Source organism: Elaeis guineensis, chromosome 5, assembly GCF_000442705.2.
Source record: "Elaeis guineensis isolate ETL-2024a chromosome 5, EG11, whole genome shotgun sequence".
In the NCBI taxonomy this organism is placed as follows: domain Eukaryota; kingdom Viridiplantae; phylum Streptophyta; class Magnoliopsida; order Arecales; family Arecaceae; genus Elaeis; species Elaeis guineensis.
The window spans coordinates 112,080,931-112,107,437 of NC_025997.2; the positions used below are offsets into that span (position 1 = coordinate 112,080,931).

A 26,507-nucleotide genomic window follows, 5' to 3' on the forward strand; every position below is an offset into this window, starting at 1 on the left:
GATGCTTTGTTGTTTTGTTTGGAGCAGGGTGCAACTGTTGGACTATATTTCATTAATAGACCAGAATGGATCATTGTGGACCATGCTTGCTCAGCATACTCTTATATATCTGTGCCGCTTTACGATACTCTTGGTATGGTTTTATTTAGTGAATACTATAAGTTACACTTTTAGATGTATATTTGCTTTGACAACAAGAATGGGCATTATAATTGCTGCAGGCCCAGATGCTGTTCAGTATATTGTGAATCATGCTTCTGTACAGGTTATTTTTTGTGTACCACAAACACTAAGCATTGTAAGATCCAATCCCATCTTTGCCCTATTTATTTGCTCTGATATCAAAGGCATGCTTAAGCTTATTGAGTAATGGTAAAGCAATGTTGCTTGTGGTATTTCACTTAGTTTGAATATTATTCAATTTCCTCAACGAAAAAGAATATTATCTAGTTAGACTATTGATACTAATTACTAGTCAAGTTTTCAGGTTATCCTCAGTGGGCTCTTAGAGAATGATCAATATGGGATTAGAAAAGAATAAATTTCTAAGCTGTTTGTTTCTAAGTGCTCAAATACCTTGTTTCCAATTTCAAACCAAGGTGCAAATGGCCAAAAACTATGTAAATCATCGCCATGAATATGAAAAGGCTTGAGCATTTCAGAAAATCATTATTAACTCTGCAGTTGTATTTGATGGCCCATATCCATGTTATACGACTAGGGTTTGGCAATCTCTGAGGCTAGTTATTTTGCATCAAGACATTTGTTGGAAGCATTGGTTACAAATTGGCCCCCATAAGTCAGTTTAGAAAAAAATCAACCAAAATGCTAAAATGAACCATAGTTTTAGATTGGCTCTGATGAAACCTTTCGGCTTCACTTTCAGCTGAAATACTTCTAGCTGCATCATTTAAAACCTGCATTGTTGAGCTCTTTAGCACATGTGTAGAGATGTATATTACAACTAACACAAAATGATTGCATAACCAGTGCTATGTCATTGTCTCTGTGATATTGATATATTTGTATAAGCTGAAACTGACTGGTACAGGTTTTTGAATTATTATGTACTGGTTAGATAATGAACCTGTGCTGATTTTGAAATACGTGCTAAAAGTTTTAACATATTTATATTTTTGCATGTTATTTTAGTTTCTCCTTAAGATTCTTTTTATACTAAAAATCCTACAATATTATTATGGCCCTATTGTTATTGCTCTCATTTCTTGTTTTTTCTTTTAAAACCAAAAAACTAAATCTAAGGTGGAAAATACATTTGTTAATTGCCTTTTATTTTCTTCTAAAAATATATATCTAGAATTTTTATAATTTATGAAACTGAAATTTTTTGCTTCTGAAATTTTTGGAAAGGATTTAGGCAAAGTTTGCCAGACTGGTTAGTGCCGTACCGTACTGAAATATACCATATTGAATGTACTATACTGACACTCAGTATTCCTTATTGTCTCGTATTGTACCACATATCGACACTATAACAGGATAGTACCGGTACTGGGTTTGGTACCGTGATGGTGAACCTTGGAATTAGGATTGGCACCTTGTACTTCTACTTCCATTGGCACTATGGACATTAGCACTACCGTTCCACCTTTGCTCCCACTTTAGCTAGCATCTCCGACCACCATTCTCCATTGCCAGCAATAATCCACTACCTGCACCTCTTGCACTGTTGGAACTTCTTGTTAAATGCAACTTCCTTCATTTCTTGCACTACACCTTCATCCCCGACCATCGCTACTAGCATCCGAACAATTGCCATTGTCTTTGCCAACAAACCACCATTGCAGCTGCCACTGATGTTACAACCACCATTGGAATCACCACCATCCACCATCACCTGTCCATTATTGTCATTGTCCGCAATAGCTACCGCCCCAAACACAACGCACCATTGCAACCATCACCATGCCTGGCAGTACCAATATCGTGACTCATGCCAATCAAATACCAAGTTGATATGATACATATGGCATTATACAGGCAGATATATACCATGTTGGACCATGCTAGTTAGGTATTGATAGCCGCAAACTGAATTTTTTTTTGGATCTTTTATGTTTTTCCAAGATTTGTTAAAATCTGATAGGGAGAGGAGAGAGGGAAAGGGAGCATGAGAGCTAGTGGAGCGCAAGCCCTGGTTCTTGAATTTGGCAATGTATGTTGGTGAGGCATGGAGGAATTGATTGGAGGGAGAGTGAGGGTCATTGGATTGGATCAAGGTGGTGACTTGGGTGATGGAGGAGGATGAGTGAGGCAGGAGCAACGACTCCACATTAGAGGACGAGAGCACTAGGGACTCCTATTGGGAGGGCAACATGCCTTCCATATTGGTAATTCCTTCAAGTAGAGGCTATAGGAGCGGAGGTAGAATAGTGGTGAGGGCCCAATGACGTTCAAGGCAACCAACAAGGGTAGTACACTTGTGAATCACTTTTAAGAGAGGAGGTGAGGAGAGAAATGGAGGGATTGGGAGGATTGAGATCAAAGGGTGGTTTGTGGGAGATATTTGTGTAGGAAGGGTTTCAAGATTGAGAGTTTGGTTGGGGAGAACTGGCATTTGCTAGTTAATATTGCCCGAAATTGGTGGAACTAATGTGTTTGGCCTGGTTTTGCCTTGGGATTGATCAGGAGGCTGTTTCTTCTTAGTTCCTAGTCGAGTTAGTATTGTACGGGATGTACAGCCCACTTTGGGATGGTTTTGTCAACCTTGATCACCACTAGGACCAGCACTACAACCAACACCATAGTAATAACCAAGGTTTGCCATCTTGGTACCAAAACCATACCAGTACCATCTTGATAGAGTGTTGGTGTGCTCGGTATGGAGGTCAGTTCTGCATACCAATATTTGGAATACTCCCTATCAAGGTTCGCTGTACCGGTATCGGACGGCGTGCTTGGGCCGGACCGGTATGGTATCGGTACCATACCGTACCAACACACGGTATGCCTAGGCGTACCGGTCCGGTACCGATACACAATATTTTTTTCGATTTTCAAATTTTTTTTTTGGATTTTTGAAGTTAATAATTGATAAATACAACCTCAATATGGCATTATATTGCATATTATTGACATATTTGGGTTCAATTTGGAGTTAGGTTGCGGTACAAAGACTCTTGATCCAAAATTTCAAACATATATTTATTTACATTATATTTCAACTATGTCATCTTAAAACTAAAGAAAAAATATATAAAATACGCATTAAAATGTATCTAAATATTTAAGTACAAAGCGCAATAACTGATATACAAACCTTAAGATGTACTCTGCATTTAATTCTTGTCGAGTGTCTGTGACGCTCGTAGATGTCTGGATCATCAACATAGTCTGAAGGGATATCAGTCCAACCCTCTAGCCAAGCTGCACCGTACTTTCGAATATTCATCATCCCATAAGGCATCCTCTTTGGATTGTAAGACATCTCAGACCTCTCGCTAAAATTCTGACTCTGAGAAGTATCCTCGAGATGATGGTACGGTTGTGGAGGAGCCCATTCAAATATGTCAGTAGCAAAATCTGATCCGTAAGATGCTCCAAGCTGCATAGGATAGTAACCACTAGAAGATGATGCCTCGGATGCACCATATGCATATGGATCATAAGGTGGCTGTGGATAATAGGATCCATAATGCGAGGATGATCCAGATACATCCATAGACCCTACTCCACGTGCAAGATCGTCCGCAGTATATATATATAATTAAAATATATGCAAGTATAATAAAACACGATAGTTTAATGATAATTAAAATAATTATATATAATTTTAAAATAATTTTAATAATTATTTTAAAAATTATAAATTCAAAATAAATATGTTATATGCTTCAAATAATATTTTTAAATTAACTAAAATATAACACTATTTTTATATATTTTTTATTTTATAATTAAATTTTTTAATTTAAATAATTAAAAAAATAAATTTTTAATTTCAAATATTTGAAAAAAATTTTAAAATTAGATTTAAGTAGCTTGAATCATTCTAAACATGATTCTCAAACTCTAATTTTTTTCCCTAAAATTTAATTTTTTTTAATTTTTAAATAAATAAATATTTAAAAATATTTAAAAAATATATAATTAATAAAAATTAATAATTTTAGTGTCATCGTGTAGATCTTCCAAAGATCTATCACATATAATTAAATCATACCAAAATCATAAGATTTTGGCATGATTTTCTTCTATTTTTATTTTACCTCATTTTTATCCTATTTCTAACAACAAAAATAAAAAAAAATATTTACTAACAAAATAACAGATTATCTTACCTCCGGCCAAAGATCAGCTTCTTCTCAAATCACTCCTTCAATTTCACGAAATTTTGCCTTCTTTTCTAATTTTTTGAAAGTCTCAACGATTAAGTTGTCCACAGTCATGGATGTTCTCTGAGAACTCTCAAAAAACACCGAAGGCCTGGTGCTTATTAAAGCACCAGGCCCTCCCCCCATGTGAAGTGGGCCACGTCCATTTCTCTCCCCCCTCCCTCCCCTAACCACGTGAAAAGGCCCCCACCTTCCCCCCTCCCCCCCTCCTCCATGTGAAATGGTCTCTTGGGCGGTACGATTTGGTTCACCCCGAACCAACGGCGAACCGAGCTATACCGCCCGGTTCCGAGCGGTATGGGCCCAAACCGTACCGAACCGGGCGGTTCGGGATCATTTTCCGAAAAATAGGCCCGAACCGGATCGGTAAGGGACCGGTCCGGCTCGGTACGCCCCGTACCGGGCGGTTCGGCCCGGTACGGCGAACCCTGCTCCCTATACCACCTACTTGTTCGATACTAGTATGGTATGGTAATGCTTGTTGTGCGCTAGTATGGGACTTGTATAGCATATTATGGTAAGAATCATCATCATCAGTTCACCACCACTATCCTATATGTATATTTGTTTTTGTTTTAAAGTTAAAATGTAATTGTGACTACCTAACATGTTTTTTCATAACATTGGAAACAAAATGAAAATCATTGCAAATGAAAGACCATAAAGCATAAAACTGGCAACAGTGTAAACACAATCTAAATTTCTGATTCAGCTCTTCTCCAATTGTATCTTGCTTTAGTGCAAAAATCAGTTTATGCAATTTTTAATCAGTTTGCCTTGTTTATCAGTTGTATTAAGGGGATACTTTGACTTGTTTCAAGTTTTTCCTTCAGTTTTTTTCTTGCCAATTTGTGCCAAATTTTATACAGGTGAAAAATAAATCTATTATTTTCTTAAGGTAGCTTTGTGAATAACTTATTGCGTTAAGGTAGAATGCTGTCAATTGGGGGTTATCCATTATGCAGTTAGAATTTTATTACTCTTGCAGAGCTCTCTCTTTCTTTTCTTCATGCAGTACATCTATGATGGTTTTAGACTCTTTTACTGTGCCCTTCTTATGTTACTACTTGGTTGGTTTTGCAGTTATTAAGTTTCTTATCTCAAATTGCATGTGTACGTCTGATAGTGGTAAGAATACTCAAAGCAATTATGGTTGTTTATCTGTATTGATCGAAGGGGAAACTTTGGCTCCAAAATTTTTAGTTTCTACTATTTTTTCCTTAATTGCACTAGGTGGTAGGTGGGATTGATGAAAACATGCCTTCAGTTCCTTCGACAACTGGAGTGGAGATTATTATGTACTCAAAACTACACAATCAGGTGAGTCTTTTCCACACACACACACACACACAAAATCTCTGAAGATTATTCATGCTTCTACAGCTAGTTATGATGATCGAATGGATAGATAGATGTGATTGCCAAGGGCATGTCTTGTCTATTTGATCTTATTATACAATAGCTAGATGGCTTATATGCCTCCTTTATATGTTCTTAAACATTGAAGGCACACTAGATGAGGACATTTTTTAAACTGTTGCTCTGTATTTTCAGTGAATTCTTTACCTCAGTATTAGCCGGGCATGGTAAATGGTTTCTATTGGAGAGGACATTGAAAATTTTGTTTCATGTTACTGGTTTAATTAAATAATGGAAATTGTAAACTTCATTCTCGCATTGGAAAGTATAAATATATCTTAAAGACTTAAAAGCACCATTTACCATCTGACGTACAAAGCAATACCCTCCCCCTCCTCTCCCACGGCCCCCCCCACCCCCAAAAAAAAACCCAACTCAATGAAGAGATCCTACCATCTCCTTTGCTTTTCCATATTAGCACGTAGGAGTGGCAGTGGAGTTGGCTTAGGTTGGATATGGGTGTGGTTGGATGCTGGTTGGGTCAAAAATCTGTTTGGTGAGCCCAACCTTTTTATTAAACTATCAAAAAATCCAAATGCGAACTCAACCTTTTTATTAAACAAGTAACTTGAGCCAACCCACATGCCCTATTTGATAAATAGGTCAAATCAAGTTAAACAGGTTAAGCAAATCTTAAACTGGTTAAATGGGTTTAAACTAGGTTCAGTGGATTTTAAAGAAATTAAATGGTTTGGGTTAAACAACTTAAGTAGGTTTTTAATGGGTTAAACAGGTCTTAAATGAGTTGGGTCATGGCCCGACTCAACTATTGAATAGGTCAAAAGTTGCGAGAGATCTAAACCCGAACCTGACTTATTAATAAAGAGGTCTAGGTGGGCTGACCTATTTATTGCCCATAATCATTAATGCTAAACCGATACCTGCTTAAAGCAGGTTGAGGTTGGTGGGTTGGTTTGTAAATACCACCCCTAGTAGCATTTCGTTGAGCCTACTTAATTAAGGCTGTTAGTTGACTGAACTGAACTATTCATAAGTGGTTGCATTTGACTTGATAGTTTGGCTCGACAATGGACTGCTCATTTTATTGAGCAAACCAAGTTTGAGATCTAGATGTAGTCTCAAAAAATAAAGAGATCATTTCCTAGCTCACTCAATTTCAGAAAAAAATTGCTTGAAATTCTAAGATATATAATTTAACTAGAATTTTAACATTTTATTACTACTTGAACCATCAAGTATTATCTCATCAATTTGGAGTTGGATTTATGGATCCTCATTCACCAAAAAATCCTATTTAAAGCCATCCATTTAGATCCATTTCATCATAATTTGGCTTGTTTTTACAGTTCACTATCAACATAACATCAATTTTCCACCTTCACCATCAGGGCTTGGGGCTAGCCATGTTAGTGTTAGTACTGTTAAATATATTTTTATTTACTATTGAACTCAACAGATTTATATATGTAAGAATGTATCATATTTGTTAAACCTGACCCTAATATTTGAGATAATGTCTTATCATGGGCCTAAGATAAGCTTTTATCTCTCTTGACAGTAGCAACCACAACGCTTTCCCCTCATCCCTGGTGGCCATCCTTAGTTCGATTCTCAACCTTCTACAAACCCATTGCCCTTTTTGTTTCTCTGTCATCCTCAATCCTTTGTTAAAAGATTAAAATTCTAATCCCATCCTGCTTTCGATCTCTCCAATCCTTAACATCAACCATGAAACTTCAACTAACCTACTCTTCCCAATTCTAATCCTACCACCTCGGTCTTCTTCTTTGGCAAATTATCACTTATCTCTCTTGGCATCATGCATGTTTTCAACTTGCTTTGCCAAAACCATCCTCATTGATAGTGTTCATGTTATCTATGTGTAAGCTTTATTGAGCCAAGCTCAACCTTTTAATAATCTAGAACAAGTTTAGCTTGAATAAGATCTTCCTGGCTTGTTATGGAGAAGAAATGCCAAGTTCGAGCTAACACTAGGTCTCTTAAACTTGACTAATTTATTCTTGTATTCGTAACATCTTGGAACATTTCATTTGGAGTCAAACATGTAATTATATATCTAATGATCCAAAATGGTGAAAGAAATTTTACCATTTGTCAATCATTTTAAGAACACTATTTCCGAAGAGGTTGGCTGAACCATCCTGAACTGTCCGGTTTGAGACATGCTGAGTCGTATCAGCAGCCGATTGGGATGATTCCAGCTTTCGAATTAAAACACTAGCAAGGATGAGGGGAGACAGAAGGAAAGAGAGGAAAAGAGAGAGGGGGAGGGAGGGAGAAGGAAAGGCCAGAGAGACTGTCGAAGGCCGTTGGAGGTCTGTCAATACTACTGGAGGGCTGTTGAGGCCTTTAGAGCTCTGCCCTTCTCTAAAGAGAGGAAAGAGAGAGAGAAATAGAGAATTGGGGAGGGAGGGAGAGGGAGGGGAGGAATGGAAGAGGTTGGGGAGGCTGGTAGTGGCTGCCGAAGGGTCGTGGAGGCCCCTGGATGGCTAGATTTGCCTCGGCTTCCACTGGATCGAGATAAGGGCATCCAATCATGATTTTGTATTTTTTATTTTTTGTGGATTTACAGTGAAGTCGGCAATCTTGTTGAAAGAAATAAAAACTTAAAAATCGTGACTTTCGTATGAATCTGCAAAAAATCTAAAAATCATGATTGAAATCGGAGCATCAATCTTGTCTCGATCCAGAGGAGGCTAGGGAGGCAAATCTGGCCATCCAGGAGCCTTCATGGTCTTCGGGCGGCTACTGCCAGTGTCCTTGTCCTCTCCATTCCCTCCCTCTCTCTTTTCCCCTCTCTTGTTCTCCCTCTCTCCCTCTCTCTTTGCTGTCTGTTCGGGCCCAGCATGGAATGGTATGGGGGCGTATCGAATCGTCCCACTGGCCGACCGGTATAGGCGCCGATATCGGCAAAGCGAACCTTGGTTTCAGATATGTCACCTCGTATGTTACCCAAGCTCTTTGATTTAGCTCAAACTACCTGCACTTGACATTTAGGCATTGATATGAATCATATGATTATGACCCATCTATGATTCATAATAACAAATTCTTAAGTTTGGAAGCATCCAACACATAGACAATCGATACCCAACATCTGTACTTGAGTCCCTCTCCATAGGTCAAAACATATTTTTTTCATTATTTATGCTGAAGACAAACCTCAGGCATTATAATTCTAATTGTTTTGGATTTTTGCCATTATAAAAGAGAGGTTAGTGAATATCTGTGATTGGTAGATTTAGTTTCTCTATAGATAAGAAATTAAATTGAGAGTAGATAGACTTTGTTTGGAAAAATTAGATACACTTATTTATTTTTAGTTCTTTGAGGTTTGAGCTTTTAATTAAGTATGCTTTACACATTATTTTTGCATGATTAGGTCAACAAATATGATTTTGGTTGAGTTTTTTTTGACTCTTTGTTTCTTTTGGTTCTTTTTTCTTCTTCGAACATTAAAAGGGTTTGTTCCATGGAGGGTAAAAAACTTACCTAGGAATTTGTATTTTCTTGGGTAGGTGTTTCTTAGGCAATATTTAAACAGAAAACTAATTTACTTTTGCTCTTTTATGCATGGGAAAGTGGCTTCGGAAGCTCTTACCATGTTCTTTTGCATTACTACTTTTCCTGATAAGTTCTTAAGATCTATCCATATTTCCCATAATGCCCTTTATTATATAAATATTGTTATATATTATTATATATTATATTAAATCATAGGATTAGGGGTATTTTAGGAATAAAATAAAAAGATTATTGTTAGGATTTGATGCCTCGAGATTCAACCCACAGCAAAGTTTGCGGTGAAAAACGGAGTCCAACGAGACCAAGATCACTCCAAACGGAGCTCGGATGGAGAAGATACGAGCTTTTGAAGTCGGTATGAGATCCGAGGCGGCGGAGGACTGCCGGCGGGCCGGCGGAGCGGTGGTGGCATGGCCGCAGGCGGTGGCGCGCGGCCCAGGCGGGCGGGCGGCCCAGGCGGGTGCGCGGCCCAACCCGTGCGCGGGCCTGCGTGCGGGCGTGGCCCAGGCCCAAGCACCCTGCCTGGGCCTGTACCCCGGTCCACCATGGACTGGGCAGTCCACGGCTGGGTCTGTGGATCGCGTGGGCGTTTCCCACACGTTTCTCACGGTCCACAGTACTGTTCCATGGATCGGAGTGCGATCGGAGGGCGTGGGTGACTCTCGGTCTTGATCCAACAGCCTGGGACTAGATTTGGGTTGATTAAGGAGTCCTAAACCTAATCTAAGTCATGTTTAACCCTTTAAAAGGGTCTATGAGGCACAGAAAGTTGCGAGCGGTCTGGTTTTTGCCGTACGGAGCCGTACGGAACCCGTGAAGGAGGGAGAGAAGGCTGTATGCTGTGAGAAGAGCAGGAGGCTCTTGGACAGCGGATGCCGGTCACTTCAGAGGTTTCGGGGGTCTTCCAAGAGAGAGAGAGCTTTTGAGAGGGGAACTTCTAGTGAGAAAGAATTGTGTGTACAAGGGTTGAGGGTGAGGTCTCCTCTTGTAAAATTTTTTTTCATAGTGAAGTTTGCATGCCCCGTGAAGGCGAGCCCTTTTGTGACTGATCCACGTATTTTGATTGTTTTTGTTTTGTTTCTTCTTTCTTTCTGCTGCATCGCGTGGTACTGAAAAAGTCTTGAAAAGTGGTGTTCTGGCCAGACATCCACCCAACAAGTGGTATCAGAGCAAGGCGGTATAAGGACGCAGATTGCAGCGGTGGTGAGCAAGACTGAAGATGGAGAAGACAGGAACAATCAAGATGGAGATCAACAAGTTCGATGGTAAGAGCAATTTCTCCTTGTAGCAGGCAAGGGTGAAGGACGTGCTCATCCAACAGGGGTTGATCGATGCTCTCTTGTGCGATGAGAAGCCGACCACCATGGAGGTGAGGGATTGGAAACGGCTACAGATGCAGGCGGTGAGTACCATCCGCATGTACCTGACGGATGAGGTGGTGATCCATGTGCTGAGCGAGACTTTTCCGACGGTGCTGTGGTCGAAGCTCGAGGAGTTGTACATGGCAAAGTCTCTCATCAACACTCTTTTCCTCCGGAGGCAGTTCTACCAACTGTGGATGACTGAGGGACAGAGCGTGCAGGAGCATCTGAGCCACTTCCAGAAGATCCTCACCGACCTCCTCAATGTTGGTGAGAATGTTGAGGAGAAGATCAGGGCGCTGGTTTTGCTGACGTCGCTTCCTCCTTCGTACGAGTCCTTGGTAACTGCTCTTCTAGTGGGGAAGAGCACCATCAAGATGGACGAGGTCACCGCGGCGATACTCCAGAATGAGGTTCTTAGGAGGGAGAACCCAGCTTCGAGCTCAGGTGGCGGTAGCTCAGCTTTGATGGCTTCTGGAGGAGCAGGAGGCGGTAGACGGAGCGACAGGAGATCGCAACGAGGGCGGTCCAAGTCCAGGAGGGACTTGAGCAAAATCAGATGTTACCGGTGTGAGGAGTTGGGGCATCTAGCCAGAGATTGCCCTCAACTTAAAAATCGGATGGTGGCTGCTGTAGCGACGGCCGGCAGCGATTCAGATGGAGATGTCCTGGAGATATCTGACGAGGTATCTACTTCTTCCCAGCAGTGGATATTAGATTCCGCATGCCCCTATCATGTATGTTGCAGAGAAGAGCAGTTTGACTCTCTGAAGAACAGTGAGGACACTGTATATCTGTCGGATGGATCGAGCTGTGTGATCAGAGGCATTGGGACGGTCAGCTGGAGGATACATGACGGTGCAGTGAGGAGATTGGGGGAGGTCCAATACATATCCGATTTCAGACGGAATCTTATCTCACTTAGCAGACTGGATTCGAGAGGCTACAGGATGGTAGCTGGTGGAGGAATCCTGAAGGTGCTACGCGGCGATAGGATTGTGCTGGAGGGGAAGAAGGGGAGCAGAGGACATTATCTGACAGGAAGTCCAGTGCGAGGTGGAGCTTCGGGAGCCAGACGGAGCCCAGAGCAAGGTGAAACTCCAGGAGGCGGATCGGGTACGAGATAGGAGACTCGAGAGGACGAGAGGCGACGTCGCAAGGTGAGATTCTTATTGCCGTAGGATGATGCTCCGAGCAGATCTCAGGTCAGGAGGAGTACAGCATACGACGGAGATGGGATCGAGCAGTCTGGCTCGACTCCCATGTTTGTCCATTCATGATCAGCAGGTGATTGCCACAGGGCATGGGGGCGAGGAGATCCAGAAGCTCTCGGAGTTTGGAGGAGGCCGAATATCGAGTCGAGGTAGAGATTGTTAGGATTTGACGTCTCGAGATTCAGCCCATATTGAGCCCACAGCGAGGTTTGTGGCAAAAAATAGAGTCCAACGAGACCAAGATCACCCCAAATGGAGCTCGGATGGAGAAGATACGAGCTTTTGAAATCGACACAAGATCCGAGGCGGCGGAGGACCGCTGGCGGCTAGCAACGGGCCGGCGGAGCGGCGGCGCGCGGCCCAGGCGGGGCCAACGCGCGAGACGCGCGACCCAGGCGGGTGGGCGGCCCAGGCGGGCGCGCGGCCCAGGCGAGCTGGCGGCCCAGCCGGGCGCGCGGCCCAGGCGGGTGCGCGGCCCAACCCATGCGCGGGCCCGCGCGCGGGTGCGGCCCAAGCTCGTGCGCGCGGGCCAGCCCAGGCCCAGGCGGCGCCTGGGCCTGTACCTCGGTCTACCGTGGATCGGGCGGTCCACAGCTCGGTTTGTGGACCGTGTGGGAAACGTGGTCCACGGCACTATTCCGTGGACCGGAGCGCGATCGGAGGGCGTGGGTGACTCCCGATCTTGATCCAATGGCTTGGGACTTGATTTGAATTGATTAAGGAGTCCTAAACCTAATCTAAGTCATGTTTAACCCTTTGAAAGGGTCTGTGAGGCACAGAAAGTTGCGAGCGGTCTGGTTTTTGCCGTACGGAGCTGTATGGAACTCATGAAGGAGGGAGAGAAGGCTGTATGCTATGAGAGAAGGAGCAGGAGGCTCTTGGACAGCGGACGCCGGTCACTTCAGGAATTTAGGGGGTCTTCCAAGAGAGAGAGAGCTTTTGAGAGGGGAACTTCTAGTGAGAGAGAATTGGGTGTACAAGGGTTGAGGATGAGGTCTCCTCTTGTAAAATTTCTTTTTCATAGTGAAGTTTGCATGCCCCATGGAGGCGAGCCCTTTTGTGGCTGATCCACGTATTTTGATTGTTTTTGTTTTGTTTCTTCTTTCTTCCTGCTGCATCGCGTGGTACTGAAAAGGTCTTGGAAGGTGGTGTTCTGGCCAGACATCCACCCAACAATTGTTTTACTGCTTGATGGGAAAATGACTTACCCAACTCCTAAGTGGGAAAGATTTTTCTCTCATTTCATGGGTAAATGCTATCTTAGAAAAATAACTTGCCCACCTACAGAAGCATGAGAATATGGGTAAGTTGGTTAGTGGGAAAGTTGACTAACTTTCTCATGATATTTACTTTCCAAAAAACAGGCCCTAAAGTTAAGAGCGAGAGTTTTAGACAACATATCTAGATCTCTAATTAAAGCTTGTGCTAACATGTAAGTGTAGTTTTACTAGATTTTAGTATGAGCTATTCAACAGATTTGAGGAAAACAAACTTTTTTTAATTGTTATGAGAAGAATAGAGAAACTTGGAGATTTTAACATGATATGCAATTAAAGTGTTGTTTTTGCAAAAAGTATGAACTTAAATGCAGTGTGAAATGATGTTGGAAGGATCTAAGGGGACATAATGAAAGTTGGTTGTCGTCCTGCAAACAGGCTGGTATGGATTGGGTTGAACATGACTCAGAGCTGACCAGTTTTCTTTTGGATCATGATTCTAGACTAGGACCCTATGCATTGGCTAATTAATTGGATCTGTGGATTTATTTTTAGATTCAAGCAAGGTTGGACCTAATGCATTTGGTTCTGGTCCAGCTGGGTCGGGTTGAGGTTTTGGTCCCATCCAGGATAAAAAGCACTATGCTTAATTTGTCTAGAAGGAACGCTATAAAATGATGGATAACTAGTAGAGGTAACCAATAAAAGGTGTTGGTGTGGAATGCTACCACTAATGTCCATACAAGGGATTGTCCAAATTCAAACCCAATTGATCCTTCAACCTGCAAATAAGTAGTCCTTAGTGCGCCAAGTACAAACCGGAAGAAGGCAATGGGGTGAGTTATAGAGGAGTTACTGATTTGAATGGAGTCGGGTTGGTTGGAACAGGTCATCTGATGCTTGACCCCTTGTGTCCCTTTATATTGGACGACCAGGCAAAATATGATCCTTAACAAACGCTGTATTTTATGTGCATCATATTTCAGAACCATCTGACTGATGGGTTTTCATCCAAAAAAAAAAAAAAAATCTGATCAATGGGTCTAAAAACCTGGGTTAACTGGCCCTAATCAGGTTGGGACCTGGTTGACCCAAGCCATTTTGGGGCCTACAAGGCAGTACATGCTAGCAATTTTTGTACTATACTGGTGTTTCTGTTTTATTTATCTGCAATATGGTGCAATGTGTATTGGTACTTGAAGCTTTGTTATTGACTAATTTGTCTACATGACACTTTCCTTGAATCTACTCAGAAATTATGTGACAATGACATGTGTGACGTCTCAATCTTGAAGCCATTGTGTATGCATCTGCATGGATGTGTATAAATGATGTTCTTTTATGTGAATGCAAAGGCCCTTAGCTGATGGATCTCATTTTGTCACATCTCATTGTTTTATGTTACTATTATTTAATCTGGATAAGTTCAATCCGGATTGCATGTCATGTTTAGTACCACTTATTTGACTTATAATGATATTAGACATATTTATGTGCTATATGCATGGTTGAATATCCATAAATACAGTGTTGTGTTGCCCCTTTAGAACCCTATTGGAATGTTAGATTCATGTTAAGACATGGAGAAATTTTCAGTTCTTACCTTTGCTTAGAACAAAACTTTTCTTTTGCTTATTTGATTTGCATTTATTTAATAAGTGTACTCGCTTCTCTGACTTGTGGAATTTGGTTGCAATTTTAGGGACATAGTAATCTTCAACCATTTTGCCCTCCTCAACCTGAAGATGTTGCAACTATATGCTATACAAGTGGTACAACAGGCACGCCAAAGGTATTTACAAATCACAGTTTGGCCAAGTTTGTTTTGGCACTTCGAATTAGTTTCTTGTTTGTTTTTCTGTTTATTGGTTGACTGATATAGGAGAAGCTTTGATCTTCAGGGAGCTGTACTGGCTCATGAGAACTTGATTGCAAATGTTGCTGGATCTAGCCTAAGTATCAACTTCTATCCTTCAGATATGTGAGCTCTTTTTTCATCTTTTATTTTCTTTACTGAGCTTTTTGAATTAATTTTTTTATAGCTCTTGTTTGTTTCTTGTTGATTCATCTTAGAAGTTTTCCATTGCTTTCTTGCAGCTATATATCATATCTTCCTCTGGCACACATCTATGAGCGGGCGAACCAAATTTCAATGGCACATTTTGGAGTTGCAGTTGGTTTCTATCAGGGGGTATGGAACTATATTGTTCATCTATTTCGATTTGTTTTACATTGTTTCCAATGTTTGGGGAGTATTTATAAACATGTTGAATTTTGTTATACATAAGATTTACCATCTCAGTGTTGGACCTCATACCAATACCATCCTATAACAGTGTTTGTATATAGTATGGTGTGAGATGCAAGGCATATTGAGTGTCAGTATGGTACGAGACTATATACTAGTTTGGTACTTGTATGGTATGGCATCAACCGGTATGGTGAACCTTGTGTATACATGTCTTGCATGTCTCTCTTTAGAATTGTTGATGCCAGTACAAGCCCTGGATGGTTAAAAAGTTATGAAATTATGTAAGGTCGACAACTGGCTGTAACATGTTAAAATTCCATATTCTAAAAAAAGTAATATGTATTTCCTAAATAGATATCTCTAGATATTCCGGGTTATATGCTTGTGCGTGTGCCCAAGGGTCCGGGAAGTATTAACCACAGCCACAGAGAGGAAGGGAGGGGATAGTTAAATAAATAAAAAAGCTAGGTGCCTGCTTAGGAAAGTATGTGCAATGTGTCGGCATGGATGCCACATAACAGGTGCCATGCCATCCAATAGCCAGCATGCCCCATGCTATCGGAACTTACATCTTGGATTGTATTATATGATATTATATTATTTTCTTTATGTTATGTAATATTATGTTAGGCATTGTGCTCATTTAATTAGTGTTTTTTTTTTTCAAACCATCACATCAGGTAGATATAATTTTGAAAACTTACGATTGAAGGAATTTGATGTATATGTTTTTTATATATGTGTATTTATATTTATATAAGGCATAATTTGTTTTAGTTAATGATCTCTTTAAGTGAAAATTGACTTCAAGAAAGAATTTGAGTCCATTATAATGTGTTTGTTAGATGTTAATTGATGCTTGAAAATGTTATTTTGTAGGAAGCTGTAATTAATTCAAAGTTCAAATCACTTAATAGAAATTATCAAGTAAAACTAAAGTAAAGTAATTTAATCAAAGATTTCATTATTGCATAACTTAAGCAGTTGATAACTTATTATTGACAATTTGACATCAATGTTCTAAAGCTCATGGGTTGGCCTGCTAGACTCATGACCTGCTAATATTTTCTGTTTGAGTTACTTATAGACTCTTTGGGCAGGTCAAACGGGCCAACCTGCACCCTGATGGGTTGATGCTTGTCAACCAGTTCGAGTCAAGTCCTTAAAGCTAAAATAGTTTTGGATTTCATGGTAGACAACCACACCTCCACCTAACCTCCAAGATAACTAATACTTGCAGTCAAGACTAGTAACTATATTTTATAACACCTCTTTTTAATCAATTCTTATTATAAAAAATAGGTACTAAAAACCTTAAATCCAATTTGTGCATGATATGACTTCTTTAATATTTTAATAATATCTATATTTTTGGTATAACAAGTAAATTAGTTATCAATTCTCTTACATTCTTTTGAAATGTTTAATGTTATAATCAAGTGTTCGAGCACCTTGATGCTACACATTTGCATTATACACCTTTATTAAATAATTCTTTGTTTAAATTAGATAATATCAGATAAACCTTTTAAAATTTATAATTGTTACACAAGTTATTATCAAATAGGCATGTCAAATAAAATAATTAAAATATAGTTAATCTTTTTATTATATATTCCCATCAAAGTTAATTCTATGATTTATTTTTACATTTATCAATTTTATTTTCTACCATTTTTGGATATTTATGTATTTTATTAATGATGTCATGGGTCAATGAGCCCACCCATGATTGAACCACTGATCCGTGACCTGGCCACCAGAACATGTTGGGCTAGGTCATGGATTCAAAACATTCATATTACATTTGACTGAACATATACTTAATTAAACTGAGTTTCCAGTAATTTTAAGTTGACAAAAACCACTAAATAAGCAGGTATTTTAGTTTATCTAAAATATTCATTGGTCAGTAAAAGTATAGCAATGGATATTTTTAGACCTGGCATGCTGAAACTGATTTGTTTAGATATGAAGTTAAATTTTGACAGTGTCACTTTTAGATGCATAACTGAGATTACAACCAAGATTACAACCTGATGATATTGTTTTAAATTGAATTTATGTTGGTCAACCACAGGTAACATGCAGTACTTTATTTGCTTGCATCACCTTTATCACTTGACCGCATGATTTTTCAGAAATTCATACATACACATGCAGACATATAAATATGCATGTGTAGGTAGATAGACATATAGCTATATATGTTGTCTCTTAATCTTCTTCATCTTCTTCCAGGATAATTTGAAATTAATGGATGACATTGCAGCTCTGAGACCCACAATATTTGCCAGCGTTCCTCGATTGTACAACAGGATATATGCTGGGTAATCTCATGGTCGTGTGCTGCATTTCATTTTATATTGAGAGAATCATTTGCTTGTATATTAATTTGTAGCTTATAATTTACTACAGAATCATAAATGCTGTAAAGACATCTGGGGGTTTAAAGGAGAGATTATTCAATGCTGCCTATAATGCCAAGACGCAAGCAATAGCACATGGTAATATCTGTAAAAAGGCAGCTGGTTTGGTTCCATATTAGATGCATCCCTTATATATCTTGACAAGGCTGTTAACAATATGATGGACTATGGCATGTCATCTGAAATGATGAACGCCGGCACAGGATTTGCTAAAAATGATGGATACTTGGTTATATATACATAGATATGCATGCCTTTATTGATGAATTGATGCACAAAAACTCTAGGAGACGAGGACAGTACATGTTCATATGCAGTCAAAGTTTAGGTAAAAACTGTACTGCCCATGAGAACATTCCTTTTTGGGGTACGTTAGAAAGTGTTCCTTTCGATATGAAGAAGTTATTGTGAGTTTTGTTTAAACAATAATGATTAGGCCAAGCAAACAAGCATAAGATCCACAGCTGATTTACCCAAAGTCATTGTTAACTGAAGAGTGCAACAGAAATAGTGACAGGCTCCACATTTTGGTCCAGCGTTGGTTATCACTAGTGAGCCAGAGGTGTATCCATGGGGAATAAGTTTTAGAATCTTCTTGGGATTCTTGTTTGTCAATGTTTGGGCTTGCTATAACCAACTCGTGCCTTAGAATCTCAAAGCAATTAGAGTATTAGACCATATATGATTAGATGCCATTCAACTAAGTTTTTAGTTTTGACATCATTCTATTCATCATCTCTTTAGTTCACAGAACAAATTGAGATTTTTCCTCTTAGTTGTTTGGACAGAACATACGCTGCTTTATTTGTGCAAATAAAGTTACCTGCCTTATAATGCTAAATTAATTATTAAAAAAATTGATGTTGTTTGACAAATAATGAACTACTGACCAATTGCTGAAACCTGATATGTTAGTGGAATTCTAATTCATGGCCTGACTAATTAAGACTTCTGTAGCATTTTGAAGAGAAGATTTCTTCTTTTGTGGTTGCAAGTGTGCTATGCATATCAATTAGGTTTTCTGACTTGCATCTTTCATGAGCAAATCAGTCTTATTAATCTTTTGTTTCACCATTGACATTATCATACGGTGTTGCTGTAAGTTCTTTTAAAGTTTGATTGTTATTGTGGACCAAGGTTTAAACTACCACCCTTATCGGTACCGTATTGGCCCAAGTATAGCATACCCCTGGTACACCTCTAAACCATGAACTGATCATTTACAAACCCTATATGGCCCCATTTTGCTCAGTACACTTATTTTTGGTTTTAAGTTAGCTTATTCAAGCCGGCCTTGAGTTAGACCATCTCAACCTTGTACTAAGATCAAAATCTTATGAGCAGTGACAAGTACAGGTGTATACATTGGTTCTTTAAATTCTTATAGTGCATCAATTTATGTTATATTACGAATCAATTTTATTGAGTTCATAGAAGACTTTTCCAGCATGGCTTGAAATTGACAACCTAAGTATAAATCGCACTTCCAAGGTTTCTAGAATGCATTTGTCCAAATAAATACATAGTTAGCCCACAATTGGAGCATAAAACTACTTGACATTGGTATGGATGGTGATAATACGTACGATTCAAGGTTCACTATGTATTCTTGTAGATTTAGGACATAGACACCATAGGCAGGGGGAAAAAAGCTTGAGATTATATGTCTAGGATGCAGGACATATGGTCATTTATGCCTATCTATTCATATTAATAGTCCTAATGAGATAGTGAATCTCATGAATACAGATACAGAAAAAACTGTAGAAAATTGTTGGCTTTGATAACTATTTTAAATGTCTGACATGGATACTCCAAATTTCAGAAGTATTTATTATTATTATTATCATGATGTATTGGATCTTGATAAAAATGTAGTAAATAGGGTTGACAAAGGTTGAGCATGTTATATATGCATTGCAGAAGAAGTCAAATAAAAAATGATGTCCTTATAAAAAAAAAAAAATCAAAAACCCTGTAGAAATATCTCTAGCTCTTTTTGATTATTTGTACTTGTCAGGAAGTGGCAACCACTAATGAATTTATTGCTTGGACAAATCCCAATACGATTTTGGGTATTATGATATTGATGGTATGAATGTATGGCAAGATTTTAATGTTCTTTATATATATATATCGTATATGATATTATGACAATTAAATAAGATGTTTGGGCCAGGTGGGTGTTGAGTTGTTAGTATATATAAAAAGAGATTTATTAGTTTATTCTTTTTTTTATTACTTTCATTTTTTTTTTCATTGGGGAGGTGAGGGGCTAATTCTTGTCAGTTCTTAATGTGCGGTTGGTAGTTTTGTAGATGGTGATTATCACTGATTCTGTTACATATTAAGTCATGCCTTCATTCTATTCCTTCAGGCAAGTATCCATCTCCAATGTGGGATAGGCTAGTTTTTAACAAAATAAAAGAGAAACTTGGAGGACGGGTCCGGATTTTGACATCAGGTGCTTCTCCATTGTCACAAGATGTCATGGACTTTTTAAGAATGTAAGCTCATTCCATATATCTCAAATTCTCGTCCGTTTATGTAATGCTTTATTCATTAATCTTTGTGATACAACTTAAAGTTAGTAGACTGTTCCTTTATTCCTTACAAATAAATGGTTTGCAAGCTTCCAGATGCTTTGGTGGTTTGATTATAGAAGGATATGGAATGACAGAGGCGGCCTGTGTGATAAGTGCAATGGATGAAGGTGACAGGCTTACTGGTCATGTCGGCTCTCCAAATCCTGCTTGTGGTGAGCTTTGTTTTGTGAAGTGAAAGGGAAAAATATTATACTATAGCTCTGCTTATCTATATTTTTTGATAATTTTGTGCTTCTGAATATTTTAGATGACATGTATACTTCCTTGAAATTCATTCTCCAGTTATAGGCTGTATTTAGTAATAGACAAGAGAAAAAGGACACCAAGATACTTGGATAATGAAAAATTAGCTGGAGCATTTTCAAATATCTTCTATTTCATTTTTTAGTTTTCCCACCTTGTAATTTTGACAATTCATATGTTTGTAGCGGCATCATCTTATAAATAACACATGCTAATGCATTAGACTACAAGAAATCTTTGTCTTCGTGATAAGTCCATGAAGCAAACTCATCTGGAAAATCTAATAGTTTCTCCTATGGTTCGCCGAACTGCCCTGAACTGCCTGATTCAGGGAGTGCCGAAGTATATCAGGATGGTCCTGGCATTCAAAACGAGATACTGGAGGATGGGGAGAGAGAAAAGGAAAGAGAGGAAAAGAGAGTGAGGAAGGAAGGGAAGGAGAGGGAGAGAGGGCCTTTGGAGGCCATTGGGGGGTCGCTAAGCTTGCTGCATAGGGTGGAAGCTGGAGGAGGGCAAAGGAAGGGAAGGAGAGAGAGAGGGAGTGGAGGCCTCCGGAGGGCCAGTGAGGCTGCCTCACCATCACCAAGGCTGGTGAAGGCTATAGGAGGGGCTCCACTCTCCTCCTGATCGAAGCAGGGGCTCGTTGACCCCTATTTCCCCCATTTTTTTTTGCGATTTATTGGGTGAAATCAGCAAATGTGTTGCTGATTTCATTGTTTTTTATATTTTTTTGACATTTTTGGTTGAAGTCAGCAACTCAAAAATCTTAAAAAATAGAAAAAATAGTGAAGTCGATTACACAATTGCTGACTTCACTTGATAAATTACAAACAAATAAGAAAGCCAAAGCCTCTGTTTCGATCGGGAGAAGGGTGGAGCCCCTCCTCTAGCCTTCACTAGCCTTAGTGGCAGCAACGTGGCCTCGCTAGCCCTCCAGAGGCCTTCGATGGTCTCCTCTCCTGCTCCCTTTCCTTCCCTCCCTCCACCCTCTTCCGGCTTCCACCATGTGCAGCAAACTTAGGTGCCCTCCGAGAGCCCTCTCTCCTTCCCTCCCCCCTGCCTCTCTTCCTCTCCCATTCTCCCTTCGCCCTCTCTTTGTGTCAGTTTGGGCCTAGGACAGAATGGCACAGGGGCATACCGAACTATACCATCGACTAGTCTAGGCTCCACTACTAGTACAACAAACCTTAGTTTCTCCTATCTAATGAGCTTGAGAATTGTAGTAGTTTCTTTTGTATTTTTTGATAAGCAAAGGCTGGATTGCAGTAGTTATTGAGTCCAAAATTTAATCATAATTCATGCTTATGTATGGGTAATTTGATATTTTGCAATGGCATTTGAATGAAGTGATACAAAAAGCTCAAATATTACCCGACTAGAACTATTTTAAAATTTATATTTTTCAAGTTTATATATAGATACACTTTATTAGCTATATGATTTGGTCTTTTTTAGTTAGTATATGCCATTTTCATTTTTATCATATCTTATTTATTAACTATATTTCTATTTTCCCCACATTTGAATATACAATGTACGATTTTGACTTAAGTCTTAATTTTAAAATTTTATGTTCACTTGTAAGGAAAGTTCACATTCTTGATGCTATTGTGACATGTAAGCTATTTTTACTTATCTTTCTTGTTCTTTGTGTGAAATATTTCAATATTTATTTTTATTTACCCTCCTTTTAGTTTCTAAATTTCAAATTTGATTTTAGTCTTCCTTTGCATTGCGGGGTATTTTGCTTGTATCATTTTATTAAGAACTTTTATCTCAATAAAACCCCATTTTCAACATAAAGATGTTTTTTGTATCTTGCATTTTGTAGAGATATTGGAGCATGTGAACACATCCAACTTTATAGAGAATATTTGTATTATTGTTAAAAACATATTTGATACAAGTATTGAAAATTTAGGATGTATTTACAAGATCGGTCACAACTGCTGTAATGGACTTTTAATGGTTTAACCTGCATGGGCAATGACATTTCATTTATGTGGGCAATTGAGTTGATTTCATCTAGGGAAGCCTAAGAAAATGCTACTTTATAGGCATTGACAGCTAGGAAAGTCCATGATCAGGCAATGTTCAATGAATGCCCCAGAAATATGTTGTCCTGCAGTATTTGCTGAAGTGTACATCCAAATCTAATAACTTGGAAGCTTAATTATTGCTGAATTTGATATTGATGTGTCATGTGGTATTACTTTTTCATGAAATAGTATAAACTTGTTCCTTTTGATCATGTGTTTCTATGCTGGAGATTGTCAAAAAAAAATTATAACTTATATGATAATATGAGTGTTTCATAATTGGAGCTCCAGATGCAGAAGTTGCTTTCTTCAATCTTTTATTAGGATTTAAGTCTCCATCATGTCTAATCTTGCACAAACTGGAAATAAGGTTTTTTAAGGATTCAAAGTATTGTATTTGGAGTCCTTTGTAAAGTTAAATTACTGAATTTTCATTGTCAAAAAATATGTTTTGTAACATTGAAGTACATTTGTATGATTACAGTGTGTGCTTGGATGTAGTAGATTGTAAATAATGAATTCTACTTCAGCTTTCAAAGCTTTGTTGTAGATTGTATTATAGATGATATGAGTTGCATACATGTGATGCTAATGCCTAAAATGTATCGTTTGATTTTCTGTCATTATTTTATGCGTCCTTTGCTTCTAGTGTTGAGTTTTGGATACTTCTGCTAAACTAAGAAATGATGGATTCAGCGTATCTTATTCCTGGAGCTGCTGCTGTTGTGATAGGATATGTGGGTTCTTTTCTTATTTTGAGTTCTGTTTATTTCCCAGAGATCAAGCTTGTAGATGTTCCTGAAATGAGCTACACATCTGATGACCAACCTTATCCACGTGGAGAAATTTGTGTCAGGGGTCCTATAGTTTTTCGAGGCTATTATAAAGATGATGTGCAGACGTAATTACATTGGCCTTGTTTCAACTCTTGCTCCTGTGCACTCATACTCTATAAGAAGCTAGTTTTGTTTAAAGCTTTAGTACTTGGACAGGAAAGAGGTAATTGATGAAGCCGGGTGGCTGCATACTGGGGACATAGGTCTGTGGTTGCCTGGAGGACGTCTAAAGATCATAGATAGGTAGGCTTGCATACCTAAGTTTTGTGAGAACTAAATTCAATAGAAAAATTCTCCATATTCCTTTTCATCATGTGGTTTACTTGATATTTTGTTGCACTATTTAAGACTCAATAAGCTAAATGATAAGCATCCACTGGACAAGTTTTGCACATGGCTGAGTCTTGGACATCTTGTGGTGATAGAGTTTGAAGCATTTTTTATTTTTATAAAAAAAATGTTAAACGACTGGACAAGTAAAAAATTCGCATAATTGCAGGATATTTTGTTATGATGAATCCATAGTATAAGTACTATGCATGGTGAAGAAGCTTCTGTTCATTATTTATTGATTTCTCTGCTCATCACTCTGATATAAGATAAATTTTATCATATTGTGGTTTGATGATAATGCTTTTGCGTAAGCAAATTACAGCTTTTCTGATGCATTTGATGAAACATCCTGACAATAATCTTCAAAATTACTTAGCGCATGCAAAATAGATTGTCAAAAAACTACTGTTGGACAAAGAGAGTCATAGTATTTTGAGGCAATTAACCATAAAATAAGGGACAGTTAGCAGTTTCTCATTGTACCTTTTCTAGATTCCTCCCTACTGTTCTTTGGCTTTGTTCCTTCAGGGTAGAGATAAATTGTTATACTCCTTTATCAGATAAGAGGCAAGTTATTGTTACTCTGTTCTTGATACTTTTCTCTGCTTTGTCATTTCTTTTCATTTTTAATATATATCTCTGCTGCTTGTTTTTGAGCTCCGTCTAAAAGGCTTCTTGAAAGAGTGAGTGAAGCTGAAGGATTTTGGAAGAGACAAGGTTAAAAGAAATGTTGATTGGTACCCAAGTTTTTTATCTATTTTTAAAGAGTTTAGCATCACATTATGGAACCATAAAACCAACACTAGGTGGCCCAGTGTTAGTTTGAACTTGAAGACCAAGCTTGCATCAGCTACAACTGACTTCATCTACTTAGCAGAACTTTCTAGTCTTACTCACTGGAACTTACTAATTTTGGCATATTTTTCTTTCTGATGCTTTGTTGTGATAATATCTGTATTTTTTTGATCCTATTATTCGGAATTATATTTATACTAATCAAGGTCCACAATGTCGGTAATTTCGGTATGTATGGTCAGTTCGACACTGTATGGTATGTGCGTCATTTCAAGATAGTTTCCGACCCTTTTTTTTCTCACTTTTTATCATGATAGCTTCCGAAACCAGACAGTACAAGTTGGTACAGTATGGTATGCACCCGGATAAGAGGCACTACTAAGTTTGTACCGGTATGGAATGGTAAATGCTGGTTCAAGTTGGCTTGGGATCTGTACTGAGCTGAAACCCCATCTCATCCTGGTTCTGACCCAGGTCAGTCTGTCCTGAACTATATATGTAACTGTTCGAATGCTTGCCCAAAACCTAAAAGGGAAAAGGTGGAGTTTGGACATTAGACTGATAGTCGGTCATAGAGAAAAAAAACCTGAAACTAGATATTGTAATCACTAACAATAAAATATTTTCCTTATTGTGTTGCAAATGGAATAGAAGTTGTAGTTGCTAAAAACATATTTCCCACTTGGAAATTGTGTTTACAAATGGCTTCGGTTTTCTTTCCTTAGGGAACCCTTAGGAATCTTAAAGGATGCCATTGAAAGAAAAAAGAAAAGAAAAAGAGAAGCCACCAAGAAACAAATGGTAATGCAAAGGAAAAAGGGGGAAATCAATGTAAACGGCTTCCTTGTTCATTTCCTTATGATTAGCATGCCTTCTAAAAAGTTTTGTCCATGTTCTACTGCCACAAATAAGCTAGCTATACTAAATAGGACATTTATCTTTTAAATTTTCTTTAAAATGAAGTCCATTGATTTTAGATTAACTTGTCCATAGATTGACCCAGTTTGAGGGAGAAGGAAAATATTCTTCAACCCACTTAACTCAAATCTTTTTAAAAATTTTGAAATTAAGAAAATTGATGAAGGTTGGGTCTTGGTTGGTAGGTCTTATTTTCTTTTATTAAAAAATAATACAACTGAGTTAGAAACCTTTATTTATACTAGTTATGTCCGACCTTCCATAATTCGGGTCAGATTTTTTATCTAGATGTTACAGCTTTCTTTAAATAGACATGACTTGTAGCAATCATTACGAAAAGCTAAAATCCTTCAAGAGATAAATCTCAACTTTTACATGGACTTTATATTTAGCCGCTTTACCTAATACTTCTCGTATTAAGAGATATATCCGGTCAAAATCTTTTCTGAAAAGAAAACTTTTGCTTTGACTTGTTTCGAGGCTCAAATGATGGAATTTGGTCTTGATCACTCAATACATTGCACCCTTACAAGGTGGCACCATATTGTAGAGCTCGAAAATTACCTGATTTCAAAAGAAAGAGCATCTCAATTGGATATGACAGGGCATGTTAAAGTCTTTTGAAGTTTGGCACCTAATTCGACTTTTCAATGTGGTAGATCTTGCTCCTGGATCTTGTCCAGTCCTTCCCGTAATAGCCAGAGTGGTTCACATTGATTTTGGTAAAACATTTTGGATCAACGCTCCTATTTGTGGGGGTTTAGCTCTTGCAAGTCAAAGTTAAAGATGGAAAACACCTACTTTCCTATTACATAGCTGAACCAGTTTAATTTGCTAGGAAGTTGACCCTTCAAGCCATTCCAAAAAGACTCAATCCTCATCCACCTAGTTTCTATGACCTTTCTCTCAATAATAAAGTCCTCATCCAGTGGCCTTTCCTGCTGCACCGATAGATTTCTCCATTGGCAACACTAGTTATTGGCA

The 26,507-nt window shown here is 38.5% G+C and overlaps 1 protein-coding gene across 1 annotated transcript in view; it reads left to right on the forward strand.

The window, feature by feature from the left end:
- LOC105032905 (long chain acyl-CoA synthetase 6, peroxisomal) overlaps window positions 1-26,507 on the forward strand; it is a 58,279-nt gene that overhangs the window by 8,294 nt on the left and 23,478 nt on the right. The window contains exons 6-18 of the mRNA XM_010907494.4: window positions 28-133; window positions 222-298; window positions 5,439-5,483; window positions 5,589-5,675; window positions 14,776-14,865; window positions 14,975-15,054; window positions 15,171-15,264; window positions 17,566-17,654; window positions 17,743-17,831; window positions 20,131-20,260; window positions 20,393-20,511; window positions 23,419-23,542; window positions 23,634-23,720. Of these exons, the coding sequence (XP_010905796.1) occupies window positions 28-133; window positions 222-298; window positions 5,439-5,483; window positions 5,589-5,675; window positions 14,776-14,865; window positions 14,975-15,054; window positions 15,171-15,264; window positions 17,566-17,654; window positions 17,743-17,831; window positions 20,131-20,260; window positions 20,393-20,511; window positions 23,419-23,542; window positions 23,634-23,720 (1,217 nt within the window). The remainder of the gene's footprint in view (window positions 1-27; window positions 134-221; window positions 299-5,438; window positions 5,484-5,588; window positions 5,676-14,775; window positions 14,866-14,974; window positions 15,055-15,170; window positions 15,265-17,565; window positions 17,655-17,742; window positions 17,832-20,130; window positions 20,261-20,392; window positions 20,512-23,418; window positions 23,543-23,633; window positions 23,721-26,507) is intronic.